The sequence below is a fragment of the Blennius ocellaris genome, assembly GCF_963422515.1.
Source record: "Blennius ocellaris genome assembly, chromosome: 21".
Classification (NCBI taxonomy): Eukaryota; Metazoa; Chordata; class Actinopteri; order Blenniiformes; family Blenniidae; genus Blennius; species Blennius ocellaris.
The window spans coordinates 10121900-10134083 of record NC_137670.1 but is presented as its reverse complement, the minus strand read 5'-3'; the positions used below and the strand labels follow the sequence as shown (position 1 = coordinate 10134083).

The 12184-nt window shown below is 43.6% G+C and overlaps 1 protein-coding gene across 5 annotated transcripts in view; it reads right to left on the bottom strand.

Moving 5' to 3' along the window:
* mrtfab (myocardin related transcription factor Ab) overlaps positions 1–11850 on the bottom strand; it is a 41707-nt gene extending 29857 nt beyond the window's left edge. For 4 of the 5 annotated variants that reach the window (XM_080517363.1, XM_080517364.1, XM_080517366.1 and 1 more), the window contains exons 1-3: positions 11786–11850; positions 11209–11267; positions 7405–7593 (exon numbers count right to left, since the gene is read on the bottom strand). In XM_080517363.1, the coding sequence (XP_080373489.1) occupies positions 7405–7593; positions 11209–11248 (229 nt within the window). In that variant the 5' untranslated portion in view covers positions 11249–11267; positions 11786–11850. Of the gene's footprint in view, positions 1–3737; positions 4030–7404; positions 7594–11208; positions 11268–11785 lie in introns of those variants that run through there. The other variant, XM_080517369.1, reaches the window with a different exon arrangement.
* Positions 11851–12184: the final 334 nt, after the last annotated feature.

Below are 12184 nucleotides of genomic sequence, written 5' to 3'. Positions count from 1 at the left end.
GTCACAGTAGAATACGGGATCCTTCAAGTCTCCATCACATTAAAAAAGTGGCATCGGTGCATCCATAATAATAGTTACACACACAACAGGAGACAGAAATTCAACCCTGATGCATCAAGAAGAACCTGGAAGAACCCCCCAAAAGGTGAAATCTTCCAAGTTGTTGTGTGCACTTTTTTTTGGGAATGTCTATGAATGTCCTGGCATCTATTGTAAATATTTCTCACACACAGAGCCGACGTTGAACGATTCATTTTCCACTGCCGCCGTCATTGACACAGGCAATCGCGCCTCGTGCCTGAGTCACCTCGAAACAGGAGTCCCGTCAGTTCACTGTGACCTCCGTAGCCGTGAGCAGCGAACACTAAGTGCATGTTTGTAGGTGAGTCACAGGCTGATGGCTTTTGTATTATTCAGACGCACAAGCACAAGTTGAATCGGAGTGAGGGAGAATCATAACAAACAGGGGGAATCCATGTTTTCTTGTTTGTGCGGCTGCGCGTTCCCACGGCAGGAGGTTGTCAGAGGGAAATGGAAGGATGTCAGGTTTAGAATGTTTTGTTTACTTCCTTTCAAAAACAAAACTGAACAATGTTGCATCACAGTTTGTTCGGACTACTGAAATCACATAATATACCGGAATTGTGAGATTACAGTTTATTACTGTAGCAAATGTAGCAGCAACATACAATCGAGTGCAGGACGGCGGCACTCATTTCAATATAGTGAGCCAATACCTCAACTGCGCATTATTTCCAGCTTTGCGACCCATGATGCCATCCTCAAATAAACCATGGAATTATTAAAAAAATGTATCTATTTTGCATTGCATTTGGAAAGATGTACTATGTTTACTGTGTCCATCATTCACTGTCTACTCCAAGGCTACTGAAATTGTAAGACACAGTAAATGTGTCAGTCCATGTGCATCTGTGCATGTGTGTTTTTAAAGCTCACCAAGCTACGTGAGTGGGCTTGTACCTGTGGGTGTGCAGGAATCGTGTTCCTGTTGCTACGCGCAAACCTACAGAGCTGATAAAGCGCTTTTCTTTAGCTGTAGGCAACAGATGTGAGGCTGTTCTCTCTCTCGCCATCTCTCTCACTTCTTATTACCCAACAGGAATGCGCTGGATCACAAATCAAAGATACGAGTGTGTCGGTGCTTGTCGAAATACCGCGCCGTCAGGACACCCAGTGCAAATGGAAGGCTACCAAATCCTGTAAGTGCCTGTCCAGGTCCTGAGAGCAACCCGGGGTTGGGAAGTGTTTGTGTGTTCCGAGTGCTAGTGACTCATGCATCATCAGTGGGTGTGTGCGTGGTCTGCTGGACACATTCAAAGATTTAAGCTTCTTACAAAACTTGCCTCCGTTGCATAACTACGTATGTTTATTAAACAGAAAGCTGTTTACATTCACCAACAGCTACAACATTTGCTCTCCTGTGTTTATATTCAGACTGTTGCGTATGCTTCCACATGCACAGATCAATCAATAATAACACGTAATTGGCAAAATGTGCACCGAGACTAAAATGATTGAGTTAAAACTAGTGATTTGTCAGCGAAATGATTAAATGTCCACTCCATTGACACTCACTTAAACCAATTAGTGGTTTATACATGTACAGTGCAATCTAAGCCTCCCCGCCCGCCCACCAGACAAAACTTAACTGTCAGAAGTTGGTAAAACGGGTTCTCACAGAACAATCATAGTTTATAGAAAATGAAGACAAAGTAACATGGATGGTGTGTCAGTTGGGAAAAAAAGCATACAATAACTCCACTGGTTCCACAAGTTCTGTTTTCCTCCATTTCTGTGGAGACGGAGTCAAAACGTATTTAAAAAAGTGGCATCTTAGGAGTACGAAAGTTGCGTTTTCAATGGCTCCAAGCCCCGTTGTCATGGAAACGAATACCCAAAAAAGCAGCAAAGGTTCAGCACGTTCACTTGAACGCGTCAGGTAAACAGGGCCTCAATACCTTTCTATAACTTTTTTCAGAATTTTGAGAAATATTTTCGTTTTTTTTTTTCCTTTAGACTAAATAACTAGCTTTGATTTGACATTTTGTTCAAGTTACTTACTATAAACCATGCCTTTGTTAGAGGCTCAAAGAAAAGGCTACATGCAGCTGTCTGCCTGGATAAAACAAAAACAACCCTCCTTCCTTCCTTCCTTCCTTCCTACCTCTTCCTCAAATCTTTTCTTCTACAATTGTATCTTTGGGCCTTCTTCTCATCCCTCCGCATTTCTTCGTTCTCGCCACGCTCATTTCTTGTCTATCTTGCCATCTATCAGTCCCTCCATCTTATTCTCTCCCCTCCTACTCTCAGCCTGACAGCGTGCTCTGGGGCCTCTGCCGCTGCTGGCATCCTCCCAGCCGGTTACATAACTGCACCGTCGGCCTCCCTGAATCACTGCTGGGCTGAGCTCCATTCGACCCGGCCACATATCAAGCCGGAGCATCTTAAACGCTGCCCAACGGCACGAGAATCCGTCTGTGCGGATTCACTCTAGCGTTTTTTTGTTTTTTATTTTTGAGAGTGAGCCCATCACGTCAAACAAAAACGTTCTCTTTTTGAGCCAAATCTTAAACATGACTACATTCAAAACACAACTGTGAGGGGGGGGGGGGGTTGTTGTTGTTTTTTTTTTTTAATCCATGAAATCGGAAACCCATATCTCAACACATATCCGATTATGGCAACTTGTGCAAAGTTTGACCTTTTTCTCCAACTTCTCAAATGCAATGGACCCAAAATCACCGCGCTCAGGGATGAAGAGGCAGCCAAGATCATCAATTATGAACAATGCTGACACATCCTGAACTGCCATAAATCTTTTCCAACTTTTCACTGAAGGTCTGGCACAAATTTGCATTTCCTCTCAAATGAATGGTTTCATTGAAAACGATCTGTGTATTATGCATTATACTTGTTTTTTTTTTCTCTCTCCATTTATTCTGCTGCGCACGGCCAGGGTGCAAAGAAGTTTAAAAGTAGCCAACCTAGCTTCGAACTCTTTGTGGTAAAGGCGTTGCATTAATTTAAACAAAACAACAACAAAAAAAACCAAAGTAAATCTCATGAGTACCAATCCCTGCTTGTGGTCTCTGCAAAAAGCGCTGGCACCGTGCCTCGCTGGATTTGCCACATTAAAACCTCTCTGGTAGAAGATGCATTCCGTGTCACTTCATCTGGAACAATCGGTCCTGACTGACACGAGCGGGTCATTTCTGCTTAAAATCTGGAACACGGTCTGTGATGCCTTTAGCCTACTTTCCGCCCCAAGTCCCAGCCTCTGTCGGTGAGCAGCAGCCACGTCTGCGTCTTGCGACTTTCCTCCTCCGTCGGCTAACCTCAGACTCCCCGGCTCTGTCTGTCTGGCCCCTGGCCCCGGACAGAGCCTGCAGTCAGTCCTCTTGGAGACGCAAAGGGGAGACCCTGAGAAGCTGTCCCCGCAACCACGCCTGATACCGACCCTTAAAGACTATTGACATTTTTTTGAATGGACGTCTGATTTTCCACCAACTTCCAGAAATGCAACAACTGTGTCAAATGCTTTGCATAATCCGGTAACTTCTGTAAACTTTAAGTTTATTCCGCTCTGGCGGAGAACTTTGCATCTGTTGCTTCGACGCTAATGCATTCTGAAGCGTCTGCAGAGTCAACTCACATGTACACCCAAGTGCTTCACATGCGTCATTCGTCTCAACAAAGAGTGCTGGAATAAACTTTACCTGTCAAGATGGTCATTTCCCTCTGCACCATGCCTCGAGGAAGCGCCGCTTTCCTCACCTCCTCATTCTCCTCTGACACAAGAACAACACCAGCGGCAGAGAAGCTGAGCAGAAGTTTTTTTGTTGTTGTTGTTTTTTTTCTTCTCTCCCCCCCTTATCACTGGCAGCTGGTACTCCACAGGTATCGACACAACTCAGGACATTCCCCTTCTCCGGTCTTCCGAGCTGCAAGTGCACGCATGTCCCGACGGAGAGGGCGTGAGCATGCCTGCGTCTTCCTGGTCCTCGGAGAGCAACACGTTTCCGCCCGTAGGTTCCAGCTTTGTCAACTCCCACTCAGGTAAACTTTAAAGCTCTCACAAATCAAGAGTTCAAACTGTAATCCCCGCCTCTGTACTGTCGGCTCGTGCAGAAAGGTTTAAAAAAAAAAAAAAAAAGAAAAGTGGAAAAGAACAAAAACAAGTTGTTGCCAAGCCTCACCTCTTCAAGTACATGTAACACACTCCCTCTTTTCTTTGCTTTCCAGTTTCCCCCTCTCTTTCCTTCTGTTCCCTCGTGTTATGCAATGCTGCCATTTCAGACCCGACCGCCCCCTCCTCTGCACTTCCTCCTCTGTCTTCTCCTCCTGCTGCAGCTGCACCCCAACAACACTCACGCCGGCTTCTCCACCTCAAACTTTCTGAATGATCTCAACCACATAATCCCAGTGTGCAGCAGCTTTTGTCTGCGGGACAACGAGTTGGCGACTGGGAGGACAGGATATTTCAACTGCTTTCAGGTCTCTGTTTACATCAGCCTTTGGATCAAGGTTCACACACACACACGCACACATGCGCGTGCGTGCTGTGATTTCACGCCAGTCTGGGACATTGTATTTACTTGCATTCATCCCCTGCTGACTTAGTCTGCACTCAGATGCAACTAGAATGTGCCTCAAAACCATCTAACCTCAACGCAAAACCCGCAATGTATCTTTATATAAGAATTAATTTCCGAATGGACACACGCACCAATTTCGACATCTGATTCTCTGCCTAAAGAATCTACCACTTCTGTCTACTTAAAGACACACGCACACAAAGAAAACGTATGTCTGTTTAACAATGAATCTCCGGGAGGAAGGAACCCAGTGCAGTAAACACATTACATAACCCGGAGTCAGAGATAAAGCGTCGATAGGCTCTGCTTTGCAGGTACGCTGCTCGGTTCCATCGCAGTATGAAAATGAACATGATGTGATTCTCCAGAACGCTGAAAGAGCCTCCATGCAAGGTTATGTGCAGGCGTGCCTGCAGCAACATGTCTGCTTGTGGCGAGCAGAATGAAAATGAAGAAAAGAAAAAAGAAAAGAAGAAAAAAAAAAAAGGCCATCAAGAGCAGTGTTCTCGTAAATTTAGGAGTGGCGGCCTCAGGCTGTGCATGTGCGCGCTCCCATGACAAGTAGTCACAAGACCAATCTTACATTTCTCAGATGATGTAAACATAACAATCAGGACGTCTCGTCTTCCTTGTGAGGACAGAATTCAGGTTTCTTCAAGAGGTATCATGACAGGATTGTAGTCATTTAAGGGGAGTAGTGGGTATATGCATGCGTTTAGAGTCAAACATAAGGTCCGTGGACCAAAAGCTGGCCGCAAGAGGCTGTAATCTGACCTATAAACCACTAAGCAAATTGTAAAGAAATGTAAAGAAAACATTGCTGTTTTTTTCAAATACATTTCTTAAGAGTAATGGACACAATACAATTGACGCTGAGGATGAGATATCAGTGATGCTACCATGAAAGCTTGTTACCTCATTGCAAAATGAGACTCAACGCCCTGTTTGTCAGGGTCAGTTTGTAAAAACATGCATTATGCAACAGCTACAGGAGACATTTATCAGACATTTCATTGTATTGTGCACCAGAAGGTTTCATTAAAATCGGCTTTCTGTTGAGATTGTAGTCTTTTTCTGTAGCAATTGTTTCCTTTTGCCAAAATGTAGACATTTTCAAATCTTAATGTTGGATTCCGATCCTGACAGAATCCTCATTGAGATTCAGTGTTTGTGCCACTCGCCCGTAGCGCTTCTTTAACAAAGTGTGCATTCACTACACCAACAGTTTCACCTGAGATACAATTGTCACATACAACAGACACTGAGGGGCCTCCATACGATCGTTAATGTACTGTGACACACAAACCAGAGTACTTCCAGAATTCCCACGTGGACCGTGGTCATTATCAAAATGCTGCGGTCTGAAAGAGAACCTCTTCTGGAAGAGGAAGGCCTGTCTGTTTGCATACGAGCCAAAGTACAGCAACCTGACTTTGATGACATGCAGTTTTATACAACATTAATAAAAATACCATTTATTATGAATGAAGGTGTGTTGCTGAAATACATCTCTCATCCTGACCACGTGATTATTCCAATATAATCACTCCATTGGAGCGACACACGTCCACAACATGTTCATGTATATCTGCAGCATTAATAAACTGATGCTAGCCGTGCCGTCACTCTCTGGAGACGCTGTCATCTCGCCTGGTTGCAAAACATAATGAAGCTGAACATGAAGAAAACTTTACATGATCAGCTTCCTCTCCGTCACGCTGTCAAGCCTAAATAATACACCATGCCGATTCTTTAGACATCCCTATTAGACACGTTTCAAGTGACATTCATCAGTTCTTTTCAGCTAATATTCCAACATGAATCAAACTGAAAGAGGTGGCTGTAGATATCTCTGTCCACAGTGTTGAGTACTCTGAGCTCGGAGCCAACTTCAGGCGCAGAAACGTCCCACAGAGTGTTAATTCCATAGAGCAAACATTCTGTGCGCACTAATTCACTGCAGCAGGAGGTCAGTGCAGAGGAACAAGTCAATTAGGGGCAGAAGCATATTCTCTTTATGTTGGCTTCTGAGGAGGATGAGTGACGTGAAGGTCTGAATATTCAAATGAAGTAGAAGCAAGAGTTTTTAACAAGAACAGAGTCTGGCAACACTGAATGAAAGTGTCCGTACCTGCCTTTCTCCACGGAACTTCAGGAAGTGGCAGCGGGACCTCAGAAGTGTCTGCCTCGGCCAAGTCGTGCAGTAAGAGCAGAACGAGAGGCGGCGGGAAACAAAGGCCACGTGCCAACGCACGCCATGTTGACCGTCCCTCAATGCAGAACATGCACTGGAGCGCTGCCAGTGATATGTGTTCTGGGTAAGATTTTAGACCGGAGGAGTTGTGTTTTAGAATTGCAGGTCATGGAGGAAGTGTTGCTGCAAATATTTTGCCAATTACTATCGAATGGGAGGTACTTCAAATCTCCAGATCAACTACCTCAGGGAATTGATGTGGTACTGTCGTTTATGTATTTGTTATAGTTTTTTTGTGGTTTGAGTGATTACATTTTAGAACAGAGGGGGCTAATGTGTATATTACGATATTTACGAATTACATTTTTCTTTACGATATCCTTTAACTGTATACATTGGTAGTGATAGTGATCAGGGGTATTATATTCTATCCGGAATTGATCTGTCCGTGTTTGAACAACTGCTCGCGGCTTTTTCCTGAGCAGGAAATTCTTGGCGCGTTTGACAAAAAAAAAATCCAATCCCGAAACCTCAACACGTGCGGCTGCAGCAGCGGTGGCTCGACCACCAAACGTTTCCACGTTGTGTTCTCACCATTCTTGCGCTCCTGCAGAGGCATCGGATAGGCGGCGGGCCGAATGGACAGCTCCTGAAGCTCGGTGGCCACCGCCTCACTCTGAGGGCTGTTGGCCGAGCCCGGCCCCCCGACCACCTCCATGCTGCCAGGACTTGGCTCCTCCCCTTGCTGCGAGTCCATTGTTGCCCTTGGTGAGAGAGAGACACCTAGAAAAAAAAAAAAAACATAAGTTCAATGTCTCCCTTTTAAAAAGTCCCAACTTCCACACCGGTGCAACTTTAACTTTGTCGTACATGCAGCTTTAATGATGGGGGTGGCAACAAACCCAATCGCAAATTCAATAACATATTATGTTTAATTATTCCACAAAATCGCCCATTATAAAAAAATAAACACATTTTCCAACCTGGGGAACCTTTACAGGTTTTAACAGACAGGTCTGTGCGAGTATTAAATGCATGACTGGAAACAACTGGGAGAAGCAAAAAGAAGAAGGAAGAATTCATGGCTGGAGGTAGAGGATTAAACTCGCCATCCCGGGAGAATCGGCATGTTTAAAGTTTCACAACTGTTGCTGTGGCTTCTGTTTTTAGAGAGGACATGTTATATATTAAACTAGCTCAGTGTGATTTGCATGCAATTAATAAAACTAACATTTGGCGCAGGAAGCCTCTCATAAAAGGAAGCTGGAATAATAACGAGGGCACAGTGGAGTTGGGGTTAGGGCTGCTCCCTGTTGAGGCAGTTAAAGCGAGGCCAACGCTGACTGTAAAAAGCTCTGCGCAAGTGGTTCTACCGAATCAAACTACAGCTGGAGTCTTTTCTCCTATATTGCAGGTCTTGCATTATAAAAACCAATAGCTCAGGTCCAACACGTCCAATTTGAGTTAGAACGTGTAGCCAGCCTGCACTGGATGTTCTATGAGAAAATCTATCCGAGTCTTAGAGATTAATCTGACAGAAAACCAAGAAAAACAAAGGAGACTTTGCAGGTGAGGAGTTTAATCTGCCCAGGTGTTTATCTCGAAGTGAACCTGACAAGGGAGATGAACACAGAAGTGGAGAACACTTCTGAATGCTTCCAGCTAAGGACCCATGAACACAACGTTTCAAGTGAAAGTGGAAAAACTTTGGTTGCGTTTGGATTGTCCGTTTTATAAAACAATACTTCTTGGAGCCATTGAAGATGTGATGAATAATTTAAAAAAGGCTCCCAAGGAAGACATTTACTCTTCGAGCCGACTCCCCCTGAAACAGTCCATATTCTCCAGGGTCTGGAAGTTTTATAGTTGACGGTCACTGTTACAGCAATACAACTTAGCACCATTGTTAATATCTGGTCTTTTTCTATGCACGTGTAGCTTCATTTAAAAAACAAACAACAGCACCTACTAGTGGCCTAACATGAAAACAGCATTGCTTAGTACTCTCAAACATTACAAATACTGTACGAAAAAATTATAAGGGAAAGGTGCACACTGATGTAGTGGCTGGCACTTAAGCCTTGCAACAAAATTCCCAAAGTGTCTATTTCACTTCTCGGTTTAGAGTTTGCATGTTCTCCCCGTGTGTTAATTGGTTCTGCTTGAGCACTCTGGTTACTACCAATAACATTTGCTAGAAATCAAAAAGATGTAAATGTCTCAATTTACACAATTAGTATGTTGTTTATGTTGTAATATACTGTTCATGTTCTTATTTAAATCAAACTCTTTGAGGGAATCGGGACAGAAAAACAAACTCAATCACCAAGAAATAATAGTCATTATTGCAAAGAAAGGAAAAAAAATAAAATAACAGACTATCCAAAGTGGTTAAACTTGGGCTAAAGCCGAGCCTCAGGACGAAACAAGATAAATTCCCGACTTACGTGTTACACTTGTCTAGACTGAGCCCGTCCAGAAACTCTGGCAGCCCATCGCTCGCGGGCGTTTACAAAGCCTGCGCTCCAAATGTGCGTTTGCAGCCGTGAGGTTCAAATGGGGGTTCTGTCATTACGGCAACAGTCAGCCTGAAAACAATGTTTGAGATTCCCCTCTTCTGTCACACAATCAACCGCTGACTCGCGCTCATATGAATAGCGGCATGCTGACCACATGACAGGCTAAAACGGCTCTCGATGTTTATAACTTCCGGATGTCTGCAACTTTGACAAAATAATACTTTTAAATGTACCTGCACACCTGTGAGAACACAAATAAGTGGCAGATATGCACAGGAGAAGGAATAAAAAAAAAAAATCTGTTTTCACTTAAAAAGGAGAATTTCAGAAATGCTATAATTCATTATGAAAGAATAAATGCAAATATGGACTCAGCTCGCTTTTTTTTCTTTTTCCATCTTTTATGGAAATGAAGTGAAGCAGTAAACCACAAAACTGTTGCGGTCAAGAGGATGCCTTTACAGAGAACGTTTAATTTTCTTTTAAGTTTACAGAAGGAATCATCATTAAATTAAATAAGTGGAACATAGAACTATAAACGACTATTACAAATCTGTGTATGTGTGCCTGGTCTCATTTTGCAACGAGTAATAACATGTAAGCATTTCTGTGAATTCATCATAGCAGCGATCAAGTTGTCATTAAGTGGGAAAGTTCTTAAAGTAGAATAGAATATGGTACACATGTTAAAATAAGTGCGCTTCTCAACCAAATACAGCGAGATATTTGGTATAAAGAAGGGACGCTCAACAGGTTGCACGTTAATGATACATGAAAAAATTTTTTAAGCCTGATATCCTTCAAGTGCTCTCTCACTGCTGTGTATCTATGTTAACAGTCTTACTATAAAATCAACTTAAGAGATGAGAAAAAGTATATTCACAGAGACGTTATTCTTCATTTTATACGGCCATCTACCACTCTGCAGGCTCACAAACTATGTAAGCCACTGTGATGAAATGTTGAGATGATGTTAGTGGTGCCATCATGCGATCAGTCTCGGTACATAACTCCACCTTGAGATGCTTATCTTCCAGATTGCAGCACACAGCAGGGGTGGGGTGGCGGCTGTTATGGATCATGGAGAGAGCACACGAGGGCATGTCTGTTCTGAGCATGTCCTATTTCTACATGTTGGGAACCACTAGCAATAGGGCATCGAATTAGAATGAACTACGGCACAGTAATCATATTGTTAAATTTAGGCCGGAAATGATTACAGCAACATCTTTCAAAAAAAAAAAAATTTCCAACACATGGATGCTATTGAACATGCAGGAAGAACCATTCTGGTGCAATGTACTAATGGAAAATATCCCCAGCATTCCTCTGTACAAGCCTACACTAGCTTCTCAGATGTGTGTTATAGCTGATATTCATGCCGGTTTGATTATGAAACACAGAAAAGACAGTCAAGAGTTACTACTTAATGTTAGTGAATGTCTTGTGTGGGTCCATAATTAAATCCAAAGTTCTTGCTTGATTCCTCGTCTTGACTGTCATGGAGTGAAGATGAGCACCACTCTTTAACCTTTCCTCTTTGGGGCCAAAAACATTTATGTCCATATTTGTCTGGGTTAAATAAATGTCATTTATGCACTTATTTAGCAAGTATAAGGGGCTGTGGTCATTCCCCGATATATATAGCACTGTGTGTCATCTGCATAATTAAGATAGATGTTGTGATGTACCATTATCTGAGCCAGATGAAGCATGTAGATGTTAATTATAAGAGGCTCAAGTATGGAGCCTTGAGGAACCCCACAAGTAATTTTGGAGCCCCAGCCACCCAGTCTGTCGAGCGTTATGTTGTGGTGTGCAGCCCTGAGATGCAGTAACACTAACACTTTAAAAAAAAATTAAACCAGATTTTGCCTACCTGTATTCCAAAACCTTTCAGGGACGTTTTCCCATGTCATCACACAGCTGCAAGAGACTCTGTGGAGGGGAAAATTAGAGAAAATCCAACATCAATTCAACTCAACACCCTCACACATCTCCTTCAAAAACATCTTGTTTATTTTAGTCGAAGGAAAAGCCTGATCCAGAGCAGGTTTGACAAGGCCTTGAGCACAGACGTCAGCTCCCAGCTGTCACTATCCAAAACACACACACACACATGCTAAGCTATTGTTAGCTCGCCTGTGTGGGAGTTTACATAAACATTCCCAAAGAGTCTCGCTCGCGTCTTAAACATTACTCAGGGGACGTGCAAAGCTACAGCCTGGAGTAATACGTTTACTCTCCGAGCCGACTTCCCCTGAAAGCATCTCGGTTCCCCCCCTTCGGATCAGTGTCAAGAGACCCCGGCTAGCTAGCATGTTAGCCGGGGCAGAACCACCAGACACCGCCGCTCATCGCAAACTCGCTCCACGCTCCGCTCCCATGACTCCCGTCCCTTGCTGCGGGCGGTAAACTACTCTGGAGGAATTCAACACAAATAGACATGTGCTTACTGATCATGTTCGCCGCGTGTGAGCCGTGTTTGTGGAGGTAAACAGCGCTGGCATCGCACCGCCACTTCCGAGTCACAAAGGAAACTTTAGCCGGAAAAAGGTCCGTGACACCCGCTTCCTCCACAACACCGCTCCCTGCTCCTCCGTGGGGGTGTAGAAATCATAGCAGGGAGCCTGTGAGAACACATCAGACAGAACAATGGTGTTGATCAAGCGCAAGTAGAAATACTAAACCATTAAATAATAAAACAAAAAATAAAATCCAATTTCGAGTTTTGCGCCTGTAATGATGTTTACATCTTCACTGTGGCGGCTGTCTCCATCTAGTGTCGAAATGTGTGTACTGCACGAGCTACAGGTTTTTGATTTATGGGGACCATAGCCATTAATTTCTGTCAA